At 37.3% G+C, this 17,927-nt stretch overlaps 1 protein-coding gene across 3 annotated transcripts in view; it reads left to right on the top strand.

Moving 5' to 3' along the window:
* The window catches only part of Nr6a1 (nuclear receptor subfamily 6 group A member 1), a 202,895-nt gene that overhangs the window by 134,637 nt on the left and 50,331 nt on the right, over positions 1–17,927 (top strand). The window contains exon 1 of one of the 3 annotated variants that reach the window (XM_063227349.1): positions 5,690–7,200. The exons of the other annotated variants lie outside the window; for them this stretch is intronic. Coding sequence (XP_063083419.1) covers positions 7,185–7,200 — 16 coding nt within the window. The 5' untranslated portion in view covers positions 5,690–7,184. Of the gene's footprint in view, positions 1–5,689; positions 7,201–17,927 lie in introns of those variants that run through there. 3 annotated transcript variants of the gene reach the window in all.

Below are 17,927 nucleotides of genomic sequence, written 5' to 3'. Positions count from 1 at the left end.
AACCTTAGTGCTCTTCCACTAAGCTATATACCCAGCCCAAACTCAAGGATTCAAACATTTGTATTTCAGTTCATGGTTGGTTATTTGCACAGTACTGGGAATTGAACCTTTCATAGTGAGCTACATCCCCAGCCCTAATATTTATTTATTTATTTATTTATTTTTATTTTGAGACAGGATCTTTTTAAGTCACTAAATTGTCCCCCCTAGGCTTGAACTTTCTTTTGATTCTACTGTCTCAGCCTCTCAGACAGCTGGGATTACAGATGTACACCTACCATACCTGGTAAAATTATATTTTTTAAAAAGATTTCGGGTTGTCCCACATTGGTTAGTGATACCACTTCAGAGTGGTAAATTCAGTGGCATTTTGAGTGAGTAGAAAGGACAGGATTTATGATAGTTTGAATGTGAGTGGGATTCACGGTGAGAAATTAAACAGGAAAAAGATTTCTACATTTTTGGCTTACGTGGCTGATTGATTCCATTAACTGAACAGAGTGCCCAGAAAAAGAACCAGCTTTAAAAGAGAGATATATCTGGACTTGCCTGAGGTACTTAGATAAATACATCTAGGTTAGAGACGCCCAAGAGGCAATTAGATAGTGTCAGGATGTGAGATTCAGAAAAGCAGTGTGTGACTCCATAAACCAGGGCAGAGCTCAGTTGCTTTGTGTAGTTGACTCTGCTTGGGATTATGTGTGGTTACAAAGCGTGTTTGATAAAAATGGGTCCTTTAGCCAACTGAGCTAGCTTCTACCCTGAGAGGACTGCTAAGCCCCTGTCGCCTTCTCTCCCACTGTACCTCTCAGAATCAGGTTTAATCTCTAGTGAAGAGGAAGGATAGAGTGAGTCACAGGTAGAATTGCCGCTTGACCAGTTTACAACCAGTGTTATTTCTGAGGAATTAGGAAAGAGCTCTATCTATTGACAGGATATACCCAAGGTGGAATTGAGGCTGGGGGAACTGGTTTTGGCTTACAGGAATGGCCTAAGGACAGATTTTTTTTTTCCCCCTCTTTCCCATGTTCCTGGTCTCTAAAGCTGTTTCTTTTCTTTCTTCCCTCCTTTGGTATACTGCACTCATTGAACATCTGCTTCTTTGTCAAGCACTAGGGTTTTAATGATCAGCAAGACTGTGAGCAGTCTCTGCCCTCACAAAGCTTGGAATCTGGTGGGAGATACATATGCTGCATGTATTAACCAAAAGATCACCAGCAACACATGATTCTACACTAATATAGGAATCCTTTGGACATATTGGTCAGGAAATTTTTTAATACCAGTGCTGAGCTTTCACTGTGCCAGTAGGTTTAAAAATTAGGAAGTACAGCCAGTTGTGGTAGTAAATCCCACCATCCTGGGAAGCTGAGGCAAGAAGGCCACAAGTTTGAGTTGAGGGCAGCTTAACACTTAGTAAGATCCTTAGTAAGATCCTATCTCAAAATAAATATTTTGGCTGGGTATTTAGCTCAGCGACATAAGCGCCTGCCTTGCAAGCAGGTAGTCGTGAGTTCGATCCCTGGTACCGAAGAAAGAAAAAAGACTAAATAAATAAATAAACATTTTCAAAAAGGTATGGGGATGTGCAAAGGCCCTGGGCTCAATCCTTGGTACTGTCAAGGGGGAAAAAGTAGAAAATGTATATATAACACAGGGGCTGAGAAACATAGGAGACTCTGAAGTAGAGTTTCTGTTAGGAAATAAACCTCCTGTGAGGCAAAAATGTAAAATGAAAGTGGAAAATGAATGTATCAGTAAGAAGTTTAACAAGGGGTTGGTGATCTATATATAGCTCAATAGTAGAGTGCCTATGTAGCATGTATGTAGGGCTCTGGCTTTGATCCCCAGCAGTTAAAAAAGACAAAGTTTAACCAACTGTCCACTACAGGCCCTGCCGCTTGGGTGGCTAAGGCAGGAGGATCATTTGAGGCTGACATAGTCAGATTGCCTCAAAAAAAGAGGAAATAGTTTAACAAAAGAATTTTGACCTACACATGCCAGGAGCCTTCTGCTTGCCTCAGGATTTTTTGAATGCCAACTCTATGCTAAATCCAAGTGGATGCTAGGATTACTAAAGCTTGACTCTTTAGATTGTAATAGGATTAATAAGATTAAAGAATTTTAAATAAAAATACTGGGTGATATGTATTATCATGATCTGTTCTAGGGACCCAGGCAGCATTGGAGGGGGGATGATTCTGACTGTCTGATCTGACTGCTAGAAGAATGGAGTCTAAAAATATTTCACAGGGGAGTTGATAATTAAATTGAATCTAGAAAGATGACTCAGAGACAGTAGAAGCTATAAGGAAGTAGTGAGAAGGGTTACTGTAGGCAAAAGGACTGCTTGGCGTATTTATTCTGTGGTGGGCATGGATGGCAGAACCATGGATACTTAGGAGGAGCAATGAGAAATGAAACTAAGAGTGATCAACAGGAGCTGGATCGTTAAGATGGATGTACTCAGACCATAGTCACTGGGAGTTAAGATGGACCAATACCTTCTATGCCTTTTCCCAGTGACCTCATTTAGAGCTGAGTTCCTTGTGGGCAGAAGCACTTTACTGTAAAATCTGTCATCTGACTATTTCTAGGTCATGTAGATGGACAGATAGACTAGTTAGCTTCAAGTGTCTTTCTTTTCAGGAGCACCGAAAGACAAAGATTACACATTTTCTTGTCCGCAAATTTGGGACTTGCATTTTCTACTTCAATCTTTTTTATGTCAGTTGCACATGTTGCTTAACAGCAGTTTGAAGTGTGGTTATAGCCACAGCCACAGTATTTATTTGGACTGATCTCTGGACCAGGCTGCGTCTTAATTACGAAGAAGGTAAACAGGCCGGGTATCATATGGGACTAACGAGTCCCTCAGGAAACATAGTAGTTGGATTTGTTTATGTTTGTGTACTGTGTATCTGGTTCTTTCCTTTTCTTTTCTTTTCTTTTCTTTTCTTTTCTTTCCTTTCCTTTCCTTTCCTTTCCTTTTCATTCAAAAGAGACTAGTTTATTCATACTATAATCTGTTCTTGATTGTGATGCTTTAAAATGTGTTTGTTTGCTTTTGCTTTTAGTTTTTGGAGACAAAATCTTGCTATGTAGTTCAGGCTGTTTTTGAATTCACTGTGTAGCCTAGGCTGGCCTCAGACTGGCAGCAGTCCTCCTGCCTCATCCTCCTGAGTGCTGGGATTATAGGAATGTGCCACCATGCCTGGCTCATCAACACTGAGGTCTTTTACACTTAAATTCTCTTTTCCAACTCCAGAAGTAGAGAAGGCTTATCTGTGGGAATCATACAAAAATGATTCTTTGTTGTTCCTGTTCTTTTTCTACACTCAGGAGATTTGCTTTCTGTCCCAGATAATGTGGATTTCATTTGGCTGAGATTTCATTATTCGTGTTTTGTTGAATTACACTTTCCCTTGCCATAAGGAATGTCTGTATCATTGATCTGACAAATGAAAACCAGAGACCTTGAACTCTTTTTTTGTTTTTGTTTTAACCTTCATAAACTTAAAAAGAAATTTAGAACATTTTTTTGCACATTTCTGATTTTCTGAAATGGATAGAGGTCATGAATGTGGTCACGTGGATTTCACTGTACATCAGACTTCCATGAAAAGCTTCTTAAGAACAAATAAGGCTGAAATGATTTCTGTGGTCTTGAGGCCACTTCAGCTGGCTGTGTTGTGTTTTACACTGAAGGGCTAAACTTACCTTACATCTTTTTTTTGCAAGGGGGGGCGGTGTGTGTGCCAGATATCAAACTCATGATCTTGAGCTTGCCAGGCAGGGGCTTAAGCCACTAAGCTAAATCCCCAGCACTTACATCTTGATAATACCCTCTTCAGGTCTAGAATTTGTCATCTTCTTGAAGCCTGCCATGTGAGTAAATAAACAAATGAGAGATGCTGTTATATAGAGCCATCTAAAAATAGGCTTTACTTTTTTCTGTCCTTCAAGGTATGTGATATAAGGGAAGAAATAAGGGGCTAGGATATTTGCTTTTCTTTTCAGTTGGTTTATGATCGATGGCTCTTCCTTTCTGTGGGCTTCAATTTCCATATCTTTAAAATGAAAATGGAATCCATGTCTTGCTTTTTATCTAAGGTTCCACCCTTAAAAATTTGGACTCTTAGATACACAGATGTAATGCTGTGTATTCTAGATGTAGAATTTTGTTCATCTATTCTATACAGTGCTAATGCTGGCAAATAGGAAATACTGCTGATTTTTTTCTTTTCTCCCTTCTTATTCATATGTTCCGGGATTCTTTTTATCTTCTTAAATGATTTTTTTTTCCCTCTGCAGTCAGTTTTAGCAGTTTTCCTGGGAGCCTCAGCCAGGTCACATGAGTGATAAGGAAGATGTTCATATTCTCTTTCCCACTCTTCCCAGTATGTCCTATAAAAGACTTCTACCATCAGAGAAACAAAACACACACACACAAATAACAAAACAAAACCCAAACCCATTGGTGCTGGGCATGGTGGTACACATCTGTGATGCCAGCACTCAGGAGGCTCAGGCAGGAGGACCACCACTAGTTTAAAGCTAGCCTGGCCTACACAGTGAGTTCAGGGCCAGCCTGAACTGTGTAGTAAGACCCTGGTTCAGAAAACAAAACAAGCAGAGAAACAAAGAAATCCCCCCCAAAACCAGTGGGTCTGAGAATAGTGAAGTAATATAGCTGTGTATCCAAAACCAAGGTTTACTTGTCTTAAATTATGTAAAATTTTGTTTTTAGGCTTCTAGGTGCTTCAAAGATTTATCAGGAAGACCTACCCTTAAACAAGGTACTCTTAAACAAGCCAGGTTAGTGACACAGACCTGTAATCCTAGTATTGTAGAAGGCTGAGACAGGAGGGTGGCAAATTCTGGCTTATCCTGGACAACTTAGTGCTTCAGTAAGTGCCTGTTTCAAAATTAAAAAATAATTGGCTGGGAATGTGCCTTAGAATGAAGGTCTTGGGATCAGTCCTCAGTACCACCAATCATCATCATCTTCATCCAGATCTCTGCTTCAGTCTTAATACGAGGGGCCAGGCTAACAGCTATTTCATCCCTTCCTCCTAAGGCTGGTACACTAGTGCACAGAAGCTTGCTATACTCTTAGTGTGCACAGGCACCAAGTTCTGATAAGCCTGTGTCTGTTAGGGAGACAGGGAACTTTTTTTTTTTTTTTTTTTTTTCAAAATAAATGTCTTCAGGCCGCTGTGTTCCTTCTTAAATGGTGGCTCACCCTCACACTGCAGTGTGTACTTCTTTCCCTACTTTTACTTAGCCCAAATTCACTCTGTAAAGCCGGTTTCTTTTCTGACTTAGATAAAATTTTGCTGCCTTTCTTTTTTTTTTTAAGAAAAATGTTTCCAATTGAGTGGCTTTTTGTTGATTTATAGTCACTTTGCTAAAATTATGAGCTAAGTTATTAAGCTCCACAGGGATGGAGAAGAAAATCTTTGTTAATCTCTTGTTGAAATGAGACATGGGAAAACTAGTCAGTTTGGGGAGTTGAGGCAAAGTATGTGGTGGCAGTGGTAAAACTTTATTTATTTATTTATTTGTTTGTTTGTTTGTCTTTTTCCTTTTTATCGATACCGGGGATCGAACTTACGACTGCCTGCTTGCAAGGCAGCCGCTTATGCTGCTGAGCTAAATCCCCAGCCCCAGAACATTTATTTTTAAACAGAGTATAGGCTTTTCTTTTCCATATCACTATAGTTACTTTCTCTCCAGGCTCTACTTTTAAGATGATCCTAATGTCCTCTGTTGGTTAAGAAAGTCCTCTAGTAATGTTGACAGCAGTGTCATTTATTTTTATGACAACCAAGTAACAAATTCTGCTACACCTAAGAAAGGTCTCCTTTTTTCTGGAGTATTAAACTATATGTGGCCTTTAAGAATTCTTACATTGGGGTTGGGGATTTAGCTCAGCGGCATAAGCGCCTGCCTTGTAAGCAGGCAGTCGTGAGTTCGATCCCTGGTACCGATAAAAATGAAAAAGACCAAAAAAAAAGAATTCCTACATCTAAGTTAGAGAAGAGGAAACAGCTTGTACAGTTAAAAAGCATTTATCCTTAGGAATCATTGTCTCTGTGGGCCTTTCCACCTTCTCAGAAAAACTCCCTCTGCTTTTTTTGTGTTATTAGAGACTAATCTTAGGGCCCCTACATGAGAACTTACCCTTTTTGGCGTGTTCTGATATCTGAATGGAAAGGTGAATGTTTGACATCATGTGTCATTAGCTCATGGCTCAAATTTGCCAGTCTCTGCAGCTCTGTGGTAAAGTTTGAGTGTATGTAGTCTGTCTTATATACTTGGCCTCATGCTGCTGTTGTGGTCCATGAATCTGAGAAGAGTCTGCAGCATGATGATTACTTAAGACCTTAGGAGTTTTAGAGGAATGAAGTAAGAAGCTTACTTTACATCTGTAACCTTTTGGCTGGGGGCAGGGAATGAAATTTCTAACCTTTGCTTTCTAAAAGAATTTTGCACACCTAGTTTCCTTTCTGAACATTCTTTAGCACTGGAACCAAGGGCTAAAGTTAAAGCCCTGCAAACAATGTATAGCACTATGTTTTAATTTTCTCAGAATTTTCCTTGTCATTGTTTGTTATAATGACAGAAAGCAGTAATCCTTCTCCTACCCCTCAGAAACAAAACAAAACAGATGCTTGAAGTGTAGTTTTTGTCTTTAGGTCAAAGGTTTTAGTTCTAAATTTTCTAATGCAGACTGTAGAAGAATACAGTATGAAATAGCTTTTGAAAAATGAAGGGAAAACTTTCACGTGCTAAAGCCCTTTTGAATTTTGTCATTCTAAAATGCTGCCTTTTAATTTGGGGATTTCAGTGGAATATTTCCCTTAAATGTTCCAGTACTAGTTGTCAGAGAAATACTGCTAGGCAGTATTGTTAACTAGAGAAATAAGTCTATCAGTTCCACTTAGATAACCTTTAGTAATAAACGAACTCCATACATACTGTGACCTTAGAGCCTGAACTTTGTAATCACATGACTGGCTTGTAAACTGACCTGTGAGGATGACTGTCGTAGTCCGTCCGCCTTAGAGAAAGAAATTGACCAAGTGTCGGAAGGGTGGTCATCAAGCTGGACTTGTCCTATAATCTCTGTTTCTTCATGGCTGCAACAGAACTTCTCAGCAGACTCCAAGAAGCATGAAATGGAGACATGGGAAGGTAAGGAGGCTGATTGTTAAAGTCTAAGACCCAAATCTAGGATTTAGATATTTTCTTTGAAGGTTTAGAGCAGATAGTGGCCTTGAGGGAGAAGGGAGGCAAGTCCACAGACAACTGTTTCTTGTATCTTGGCAGAATTCAGCCAAGAAGTTTTCATGTACACAACAGTGGGCTGTGAGTGTTTTGGATACAGAAGAGAAGCAAAGAGAGTTGCAGTAAAGTAATGGCGATGGTTGGTGTTTTAACAGAAAGAGCAGGAGAAAAGAGAAACAGCAGATTCAAATTTTATGATAATTAAAAAAACTTTAAACTTCACATTCCAGTACAGAGTAAAATTTACATTTAAAAATAGTTCTGTTTACCTCTTGACAGAATTTATTTATATTTTAAATTGTTTAATCTAGTTTGCCATCTGCCAAAGCTTGCTTAGTACTGTTAATTATAGATAGAATTGAGGTCAGAAGGCCACTGATAAGGCAGCCTCATCTTCTTTGGGGGGGCTTAGATGCATTAGGGTTTGGGATGTAAGACTAAGCCATTGTTAATTTCTTTTTAAAAGAAATTATTTTTTAGAATGATAAATTTTCTCAGTGTACAGCGTATAGTTAATACTGACAAGAAAATATCATAGCTATAGAAACAGCTTAAAGATTGGTCTTAACGTTAAAGATTCGCTTCATTTGTAATATAGAGCCTAAGAATTTGCAGTTTAATTTCGTGTAGGCAAGTACTGCTGAGCTACAGCCAGGAGAACTCCTGACTCTGAAACAGTTGATAAATTTCTAGCAGTGACATTAACCCTATGAAATGGTCCTGGGAAAGCCTCCCAGGCTCTTGCAGCATGGCTAACATCTGCCTTAAGCAACGTTGCTGTTTCATGCTTGCTCTGGGGATGCACAAATCAGCAAACTGGGGCTCCTTCTTGGAATAGTATTATTTGTAGGAGTACTGTCACTTCTCTTTCTTACATGTTGTTCTCCAGCTTCTTAATATGTCACCCATGCTTCATTTGTTTTCATTGTAAATTAGTGGAAACAAAAGTAGGAATTATCAGTTTTATACAAGATCGTGATACTTTTATCTTAACTAGCTTCCTCTCCTTCCCTTTCTATGTAACTAGCTTTTTCAGAAAGAAGCAGCGTAAGAAAAGATTGTCTTTGGAGCCATTGGACAGGAGTTTAGGGGCTGGCAGAGGTACCTGTGCAGTGATTATTAAGTTTCGTGGGGATAACTCTGGAGGACTTAGATTTTTTAACCAGTTTGAATCTCTTAGTGATATGTAGTCCACCAGTTGTAGTAAAGAGCAATTTCTCCCCTAAGGTGTGTATTTTATTAAATATTGAGACTTCAGTTTTCCTTATTCAGTGGCAGGAAATAATTTACAATGGTAAAACAAGAAAGTAGATTTAAAAAGTTGCACCGGAATCTTCCATACAGAATTCTAATAAGGTAAAAGGAATGATCCCAGTCTTTGGAAACTTAAAAGTTAAAAAACAAGTCCTTGCAAAAGATGTCAGTGAAATGCTACTGTAAAAAAAAAAAAAAAAAAAAAAAAAAAAAAGGCATGCTTGGTTTTAGATATTGGGCCCCTGTCCATTTAAATTAACCTTTGTCACAGCTGGGCATACAAATGTTTTGTTTTAGTTCACAGAGGGTTAACTCTATTCAAGCTTTCACTGTGGCAGGCCTGATCTGTGGAGTCATACAATCTGGTCTTTCAGCCCTGCCAGTCGCTAGGCAGGAAGTCTTATTTCTTAAGCTATCTTTCAGAATGGGGGGTTGGGATTTGGAGAAAGTGGGGGAAGGGCCTTGGAGCATCTGTAAGGATCAATAACAGAGAGAGAAGAGCAAGAGAGAGGCCATTGTGCATACTTCAAGATAGATGCAGCCCTGTGAGCAACCCCTGCCTGGCAGGACAGATACCTAAAACCAAAACAATGCCACCAAACGAATTCCCTGTGAAAATTAGGTTTCTTCTTGAAGGAGAAAAAATAACTTGAGTGTCTTTCAGTGTTTAGGTATATTCTCATTTTTCAACTTCCAAAATTTAGCCAGCATCCAGTAGAAATAATTCCAAATTAATTTTTAAATGCCTTTTGTCCTTGTGCTAATACTGTATTGAATTGGAGAGGGTGATCATTTTGGTCTTGGTCACATGCATCAAAGCTCTAAGTAATTTTCTTTCTTTCTTTCTTTCTTTTCTCTCTCTCTCTCTCTCTCTCTCTCTCTCTCTCTCTCTCTCTCTCTCTCTCTTTCTTTCTTTTTTTCTTTCTTCACCCTGTTGGTTTTGGGGACATCACTAAGGGAATGAAAAAAACACCAAGATTTGGTTAGAATTTGAGTAACACGTGTGAAATCCCTCCCCCAACAGCTGGTATCGGCTCTTGAAGTTTCAACAGAGCTTAACAGATGCTCTAAATGTGTTACTTTGTCATCTTTTAAACTGAATGTGTAGAGCAAAAAAATTTATAGATCTTATTTGAAAATACATTGAGTTGTGATCTCATGCCACATTTTAATGCCTTTTATACAGATACTGATGAAAAAATGCCTCATTTAGGGAAAGCCAATAATGTCAGTATGTTTGTTTACCTGCCTGTTTGTTTGTACATTTGTTTTTAGACTGAGAAATTAAAATCAAGGTCTGGCGCTAAGCTACCAGTGGAAGAGGAAAATTTTTTAAATTTTGTTTTTGAGACAGTCTCAATTTATTGTCCAGGCTAATCCCAAACTTAGTATCCTTTTGCCTCAGCCACTAGAGTAGCTGAAATTACAAGTCTGTGCCACTGTGCCTGGCAAACTATGTAAAAGCATTACTCCAAATTTACTTTTTTTAAATTCAGCCAAGATTTTGATTTTTTACACTTGCTTTTATGAAACCCAACTGTAACCTTCCTCTTTTACTGTATCCTTTTGCAGAAGGTGAAGGCAGTAATTTAGTAGGTACTTTTATGATGCAAATTATTTATGGCAGTTGGAAAGACTAATGGAGTCATTGCTGCCTTTCTTCCACAAAACCTCCAAAGTATTAGTGACAGCCTATGGTAAGACCTGAGAAAAATGAAAGCTTCTGATTCTTTTCTCAATTTGAACTCTTCCAAGAATAAATACATATGCCAATTTAGGGTTCATAATGTGACTTGCAGGCATAACAAGTACAATAAGGGGTAGGGAAGGCCTGTATTTGAAATTAGCGGCAAGTTTAATTTAGTATAGGCTTCTGGAGTTGAGACCCTGACATTCTGGACAAGTTTGAGGCTAGGGTGAATACTTAATTAAACAAGTCATCTGAATGTTTTTAACCCATCTCCAGTCCTTACCCTTTTTCTGAGGAAAATGATGTTAAAAAGAAAATCTTGACATAATCACTAAAAGTAAGTAGTGATACATTTTAACTGCATTAATGTGCAAACCAAAGAATCAAATTTATTAATTTAATTATTCCCATAGCACCCCACTCATTTTCCAGAGATATACAAATATTGCTAACAAAACTTGGATGTTTAGTTACCATTTACATTGTATTAAAATGGGGTATGAAACCTACCATGACCTTTTTGAACAATGTGGTCTTTAATGTGTATTAGGGGGAGGGCCTAGTGAAGGAAAAGCCATAAAAGTCGTCAGAGTTCAAGATGAGGTTGAGATTTTGGCCTATTGCTTTTGTCATTTTCACACACAAACATCACACTGCAATCATGTTTGATTTAGCATCCTTCATACAATGAGGTGTGAGAACAAAAGGATATCAGAGGCACAAGTATGAAAGCCAAACAATCTCCCTTCCCCCTTCCAGATTTTTTGAGATCATTCTTTTTTCTTCTGAGTTTTAAGTTAAGAAAATCCTTTTGCAAACATCATCTTTTCGTATGCCTCAATAATTTGCTTGGGTAACTGCAAAAATATTCATATCTCAAAAAACAGTATGTTTTAGTCATATTAAAAGTCATTTCCCCAAAACCTGGTGAAAACACCATAGTTAGGGAAAGTGCATCTACTCATATTTCAGGGTTGAGAGTTTGAGGGGCGTTCCTAATGCCCAGCTGTTTTACATATTTTGAAAAGCCTGAGAAATGTAAAGGTCATTGCTAACTCTAACAGGGTCTTGATGCTCACACTGAGATCCAAGGACCTTGCATTAATTAGGGTGAGAAGCATGGAGGGTCAGGAGTCACCCAGCTGGTGGGCCTGGATGGCTTGTCAGTGGGGCCAATCAGAATTCCTGAGGATTTTTGAACCATTAAAACAAAAACAAAAATAAAAACAAAAAACACTGCTGCTTCTGCTGTCTCTGAGTGAATCCCCTGGTCTGTATGGTAAAGGTTTATCGCATGCTGCCCAGATGGCCTGTAAAAACTGGAGTATATCTATTCCTTTGCTACAAGCTTCAAAACCTCATCAGCCTGTGTCAACTGGCCATGTCACTTGACCTATGCAAGGTGCAGTTTGCTTGCACAGACAACAGGGAATAATTAATAATATGTATCTCAGAAACTGCCACAAGAATTAAATAAGAGGGCCTTTGCAAGAGTGCCCAGGATATGCTTAACATGGCTAGGAGACAGAAATTAGTTTCAAAGAGTAGAAGATTCAGGAAGATTAGAAAGCAGAGAATTCTTGGGTCAGTATTTATAATTTAGTAGAAAGTCCCCAGGGTATGCCTACATTCAATAGGTCATGATAAGGAGGGGGGCGCTTTGGAAATTTAGCCTTGAAAATGCAACTAGTGAGGTAAACTGCTGAATATCTTCTAGACCTAACTGCTGTACTAATTTAGTAGTTCTGTGGTAGTGGAAACAATTCACAAGCAGGTTCTTGCATTTGTGACCTTTTCTCTACAAAGTCTTCTGCAGTTTGTGTTGTTTTAGAGAAGACGGAGATAGGATGGGTTAAGACAGCAGAGAGATTGAATCATAATCAGAAAAGGAAGGATAATAAATTTAGTGAAAAATTGGGATAATAAGTACTAATAGATTGGTTAAGTAAACTAATAAAGTATAAAATGGAATGAGATAAGGAGCTAGTTGAAAAAGGTAAGATGTATCTGCATGTACGGTCAGAGAAAGATAGGCAAGGGAAAGCAGAGAAATACTAGAATACTGTGGATGAGTTAACCATGTTTCATTTTCCTTTAAATGATAACATATATACATACTACATATGCAGAGTATGATTTTTAAAAGTACAGTAAATGTTTGATTATATACACCCCCCCCCTTATTTTTTTGTCACTTTCTGAAACATTTCTGGAAATGCTCTTTCACAAGTATCTTTAGTTGCACTGTTGTAGCTGCTTCAGTGTCTTGGATTGGTTCAAAACATTTGTGTTTGGGGACTGGGGATTTAGCTCAGCAGCATAAGCACCTGCCTTGCAAGCAGGTGTTCGTGAGTTCGATCCCCGGTACCGATAAAAATGAAAAAGACCAAAAAATTTAAAAAAACAAAAACATTTGTGTTTGTGGTCATTTTGACCTTGGGGAAGAGTCAGAAGTGCTCCCCGCCCCCCTTTCTGGCAAGCAAGATGGACAAGAATACATGGTACTGTTTTTATGAACCTACTTTTCTATTGGATGGCACTCAGAAGCAGCATTGGCTGTATTTTTTATCGCATCTCATAAAGATACTCACAAAGAGGACTTCCAGAAATGTTTCAGAACTGCTTCAGAAAGTTGCAAGAACATGGGATAAATGTTCAAAGCACAGTGGTAGGGGTATTTTGAGGGAGATTAATGGCAGTGTGTCTTTCACTGTATAATATTTTTTAGAAATTTAAGTATTCACTGTATATTTAGGTTATGCTTCATATAAAGTTTGGGAGCAAATTCACCAAACTGTAACAGGAATGGAGGAGGGGGAGTGAAAGGCATAAAGGACAGACAAGAGGACATTTTAACTGTTTTCTCCTTAGCACAAGTATCTGATACTTTTATGTTAAATAGAGCAGTATACAAATATGTATTTTCAGTATTTCTTTACATTGCTAAGTAATTAAAAACAGATATTAATATCTTCCCTCTAAAAAGAATATAAATTTTATAAACATGGGGTCTGTAGCCTGGGCTACAAACTATAGACTCCATGAATCCAAGGCCAGTCTGAACTGCATAGTGAAACCCTGTCTCAAAAAGGGACACATGGACACACACACACACACCCTGTATGGTCTATCTTTTGTACACTCTTGTATCCTAAGACTGAGCAAAGCTGAAAAATATTGTTGAATGGGTAGATGTATGGATAGATGGCACCTGTATATGGGTTATATTTATGAGTTATGAAATTGATTCAGAGCATCATCTGTTTTCCAAATATCAAACTTGTTAGATACCACTCTGATTAAAGGCAAAAGGTGGCAGAAAGAATAAAATTTTAGAGGCTGGCGATGTAGCTCAGTGGCACAAGTGCCTGCCTGGCAAGTGCAAGGTCCTGAGTTTGATTCCCCGCACACACACACAAAAAAGAATAAAAATTTAGTCTTAACTGTGACATTACTTCGGAGCCGTAGAACAGTTCATATTTAACTACTTGATCTCAAATTTCTGTTAAGTGTAATTTTGAAGTAAAATTATTATTCAGGCTTAAACACCTCTGGTGATGAATTGTTCTCACTTCCTTATTTGAAGTTAAACTATGACGGATAAAAACATATTAGTCTTAGCCACTTAGCAGTCAAATTATTTAAATACAGAATGACCAGTGTTGTTTTTGTTTTTGTTTTTTTCCGGTACTGGGAATTGAACTCACAACATTGTGCTTACCAGGAAAGTTCTTTACCACTGAACTATCTCTCCGGCCCAGGATGATCAAATATTGCATTTTTTGGGTTAATTTTTGAAAGATGATACAACTGGAAATATAAAAATAATAATTTTATCAAATTTATTCAGTAATTTTTCTGTGTGTGGTATATCTTAAAACATTCAGTACATATGCAACGCTAAGTCTAGACAATATTATCTAATCTCTTTCCAAATTCTTTTTACATTATTGTCTTTCTTTGAACAACCCACTTAATACTGTCATGTTGGACTTTCCTTTTTTTATCCGGGTGGTATAATTTCAATAAAATGTCTCCTTACTAAATGTAATGGTGAAGGCTTGGATGTTGGATGTCCTAGTCGGCCTTTTAACTATCCCATATTTTTCAGTTATTTGGTCTATTAGACCTAAATTATAAATGACTTTTTGGTTCTCTTCCCTCAACCATTTTGAATAATAAACAAACACATTCTGTGTTGTTTGGTCTAAAAAGTGCATAAATATTTTATAATAGTATTTTTTTTCACTTTTTGATAACAGGATAGTCTGTTAGATGTTGGTCAACTCTTGTCAGCACCATCCATAGAATTATTATAACCACTGACCACTACTGAAATTTTTAAAGTTTTGCTACTTCATTTCTGTAGTATGAATAGTTGACAGTAAGGGGACATCTTTTTTGTCTTTACTTCTCTGCTATGCAAACATTTCTCACTTTTTCATTTTTCTTTTTTGCAGATCTTTGGCACTTCCTTCGTATTCAGTTTCAGTGGCTCAAATGTGTCCATTTTGTATTGTAAAATAATATCACTGAATTTTGGAGAAGTATAAAAGTTATAACTAATGTACTTATGATAAGTTTACAGATTATAGCACAAAATTATAGATTATTTTTCACAAATAAACACAAATTAATAAAAGAAAGTAACCAAAACTTAGTACTAGATTTTCCTAGAAACGACAGAGGCAAATATAATGTTCTAAATATAAAAAGTAGGCAAAAGGTTGATATAAAACAGACATACCAGTGTATCTCATACAAACAAGAACTGACTGGTTGAAATGACAGCTGCCTGAGTGACACTCAGGATAGTCTGTAGGTAAACAAACATGCTGCCCAAGTAACTCTCAGAGTAACCTGTTAAATTGATAATCTGGATGATCCCCAGCTAGAACAAATCTGCTCCCTCTTTTTTTCATCAAGGATTTTACAGCCTAAGCAGGTGCTAAATTACCTAGACTGGGCTCAAACTTGTGACCTTCTTGCCTCAGCCTTTCAGAGTGCTGGGGTTCCAAGCATGTGCCATTCTGTCTGACCAGATTGTGTATTTTCAGTAATTGTAGTAGTATGCACACTATACTTCTAAAGGTATACAATATACAACTGTATAAAAAACAATGAGTTAGTAAGTGGGCACAGTGGCACATACCTGTAATCCTGGCATTTAGAAGACTGAGGCAGAAAGATCACTGTGAGTCTGAGGCCAGCCCAGGCTACATAGCAAAACTCTGTCTCAAAAAGAGAGAGAGACAGACAGACAGACAGACAGAGAGACAGACCAATGGATTAATATTTGTCATCAGCAAGTATACAGTAACTCAACCTCTCAGTCTTTTTTTTTTTTTTTTTTTTAATGATTTAGTATTAAGCAGACTCACTTCCTACAGTGGTAAGCTTGGTCTTTGCACAAACAGACTTTGTCATCTTTCTTTGAATCACCTTGATGTTCATGCCTATTGAGATGGAGATTTTCTTTCTAACTTTAAGACATGAATACCTGTAGAAACCCATGGCCTGCATTACACATCTCAAATTCCAGCCTTTATACAATAAACAAGTTGGTGAGGATTAAGCTGGGCTTGTGATTTCAGGCTAGATCTTGCTATACCAAGAAGTAGTGTAGAATAGTGATGAAGAGCAAGAGCTATGGATTAAAATCTCCCCACTGACATTTCCCGAATGTTGTATTACTTAGTAGACAATATGACAGTAAGTCATGCCTAAGGTCTGTATGTCTCAGTTCCTTTATCTGTAAAAGGAGAATAATAATAGTACATAGATCGCAACTTTATTGGGAGGATTGAGTTATATGTAATGCTTAGAACAGTTAATACATGTAAAGGTCCTGACATACTAAATGTTCAATAAATGTGGACTTCCATGGTGTCATTACAATTTTGTCTCAGGTTACCAGTCAGTAAAATGAGGATACTGATTCCCTCTGAAAAGCTCTATGAGGACTACACAGGAATGTGTGAGAAAGTACTGCATAAATTCTGAAGTTCACAGTGCCTTTGAGGAAGGGACACAGTTGACCTGAGTGTCTGACCAACTTTTGCACACCCAGGGCCTGCTGTTTATACCTGGACTAGCAACTTCTTATACTGTCTGGCTCTTCTTACCAGCCAAATTGCTCTTGTTCACATCTGCCTATACTTTGGAGATTACTGTGTCCCGGGTTAGGGAACCAAGAAAGTACCATAACTATAATATCAGAAGCAAAAGTATTCCATTTTGTGTTCTAGTTAGCCACTATGTTAGCTGTGTAGCTTAATGTCTCAGAGCATTAGATTCTTTACCTATAAAGATAAAATACCCACTCTATAGGCCTTTTGTGAGGATTAACAGATAAAAGTCTGGCAGAGTGCTAGGTATAAATCAACAAATTTAGCGTACTTTGGAATTATGATTGCTCCACCAAGGGCTATAGTTCTTTTGGAAATAACTTTCAATTTGAGTTTAATTTACAGATGTCTCTTTTTTTTTAAAATTTTATTTAAGGAGAAAAAGAAAAAAAAAGAAAAAGGGTACAAGTTATACAGAATTTCAGAAAAAATAAACAGTAGGAAATCACTAGTTAATGGATTACATATTGTCATCTTAGAAATATTTGTTCAAGTTACAAAATTAAAGCTTATCTAGTGGACATTCAAACAGTGAGACCAAACAGTTCTCTTCAATGATCCAACAAAACTCAGTAATGTCATTGTCTATCTTATACACTTAAATATACATGCAGTTATATCATTTAGAGCACTTTCTTTTCCTCTCTTTTGTACAATGACTATTACACATTTTGGGTTTTATTGCTCCCACAGTTCTTATTACTTTTTTTGGAAGAGAGTAAAACCAAATGTGACATAACAGAACAGAGTTGGTCAAATCAAAACGGTGGACTTAATAGATAATGTAAAAACATAATACAAGGTGATCAACAATGGTTACCATAATGCCTCCCACTATCTCTAATAGAGTTGCCTATATCATCATTTATAATAAAATTGAACAAAACAGTAAAGAATGAAACCAACAAAACCAAAACATTGGAGACATTACAGGTCTTCAAAAGTAGATAATAGTCAACCAGAATGGGCATCATAATGAATCCCACTATCCTCACAGCTGTTGCCTAAACTTTCGAACCTGGTACTATCAAGCAAAACAGAATAGAGGAACATCAGTCAAAACAAGATGGTGAGAGCAATGCAGGGCTTTAAATCAGATAATGGAAAGTCAAAGTGTGTTACTATAATATATCCTACTATTTTTTAATTTATTTTTCCCTTAATTAAAAGGATAAAAATAAAAAAGTAAATAATAAAATGGAGCTTGAGATAAAAGAGGGTATAACAACAAAACAGCGCATATCAAAACATAACCATTTAAGCAAAATAGTGTTTCACCACAAGATAATCCCGACATAAAAGTAGTTACCATATTGTCTCTTTCCTTGAAACTTTGAGTATAACTTCGTATACTGTAGCATCAAATATATCAAAACAATGTAAAGTCATTCAAGAGAATGACAGTATTACAGGGTATTTAGAATCAACTAACAGAAAATGAACAATGGTTTCTGTATAATCTCCTTGTCTATAAAAGTTTTTGTTTATACTATCACATATAATAAGATCCAATAAGATACAACCTGTTTAGACCAATGGAGACAGAAGAACAAAAGCTTGAT

Source organism: Cavia porcellus, unplaced genomic scaffold (assembly GCF_034190915.1).
Source record: "Cavia porcellus strain 051 isolate PalLab524CR breed Dunkin Hartley unplaced genomic scaffold, mCavPor4.1 scaffold_1, whole genome shotgun sequence".
Taxonomy (NCBI): Eukaryota; Metazoa; Chordata; class Mammalia; order Rodentia; family Caviidae; genus Cavia; species Cavia porcellus.
The sequence above is the reverse complement of the archived record's forward strand: the minus strand, read 5'-3'. Positions and strand labels throughout refer to the sequence as shown.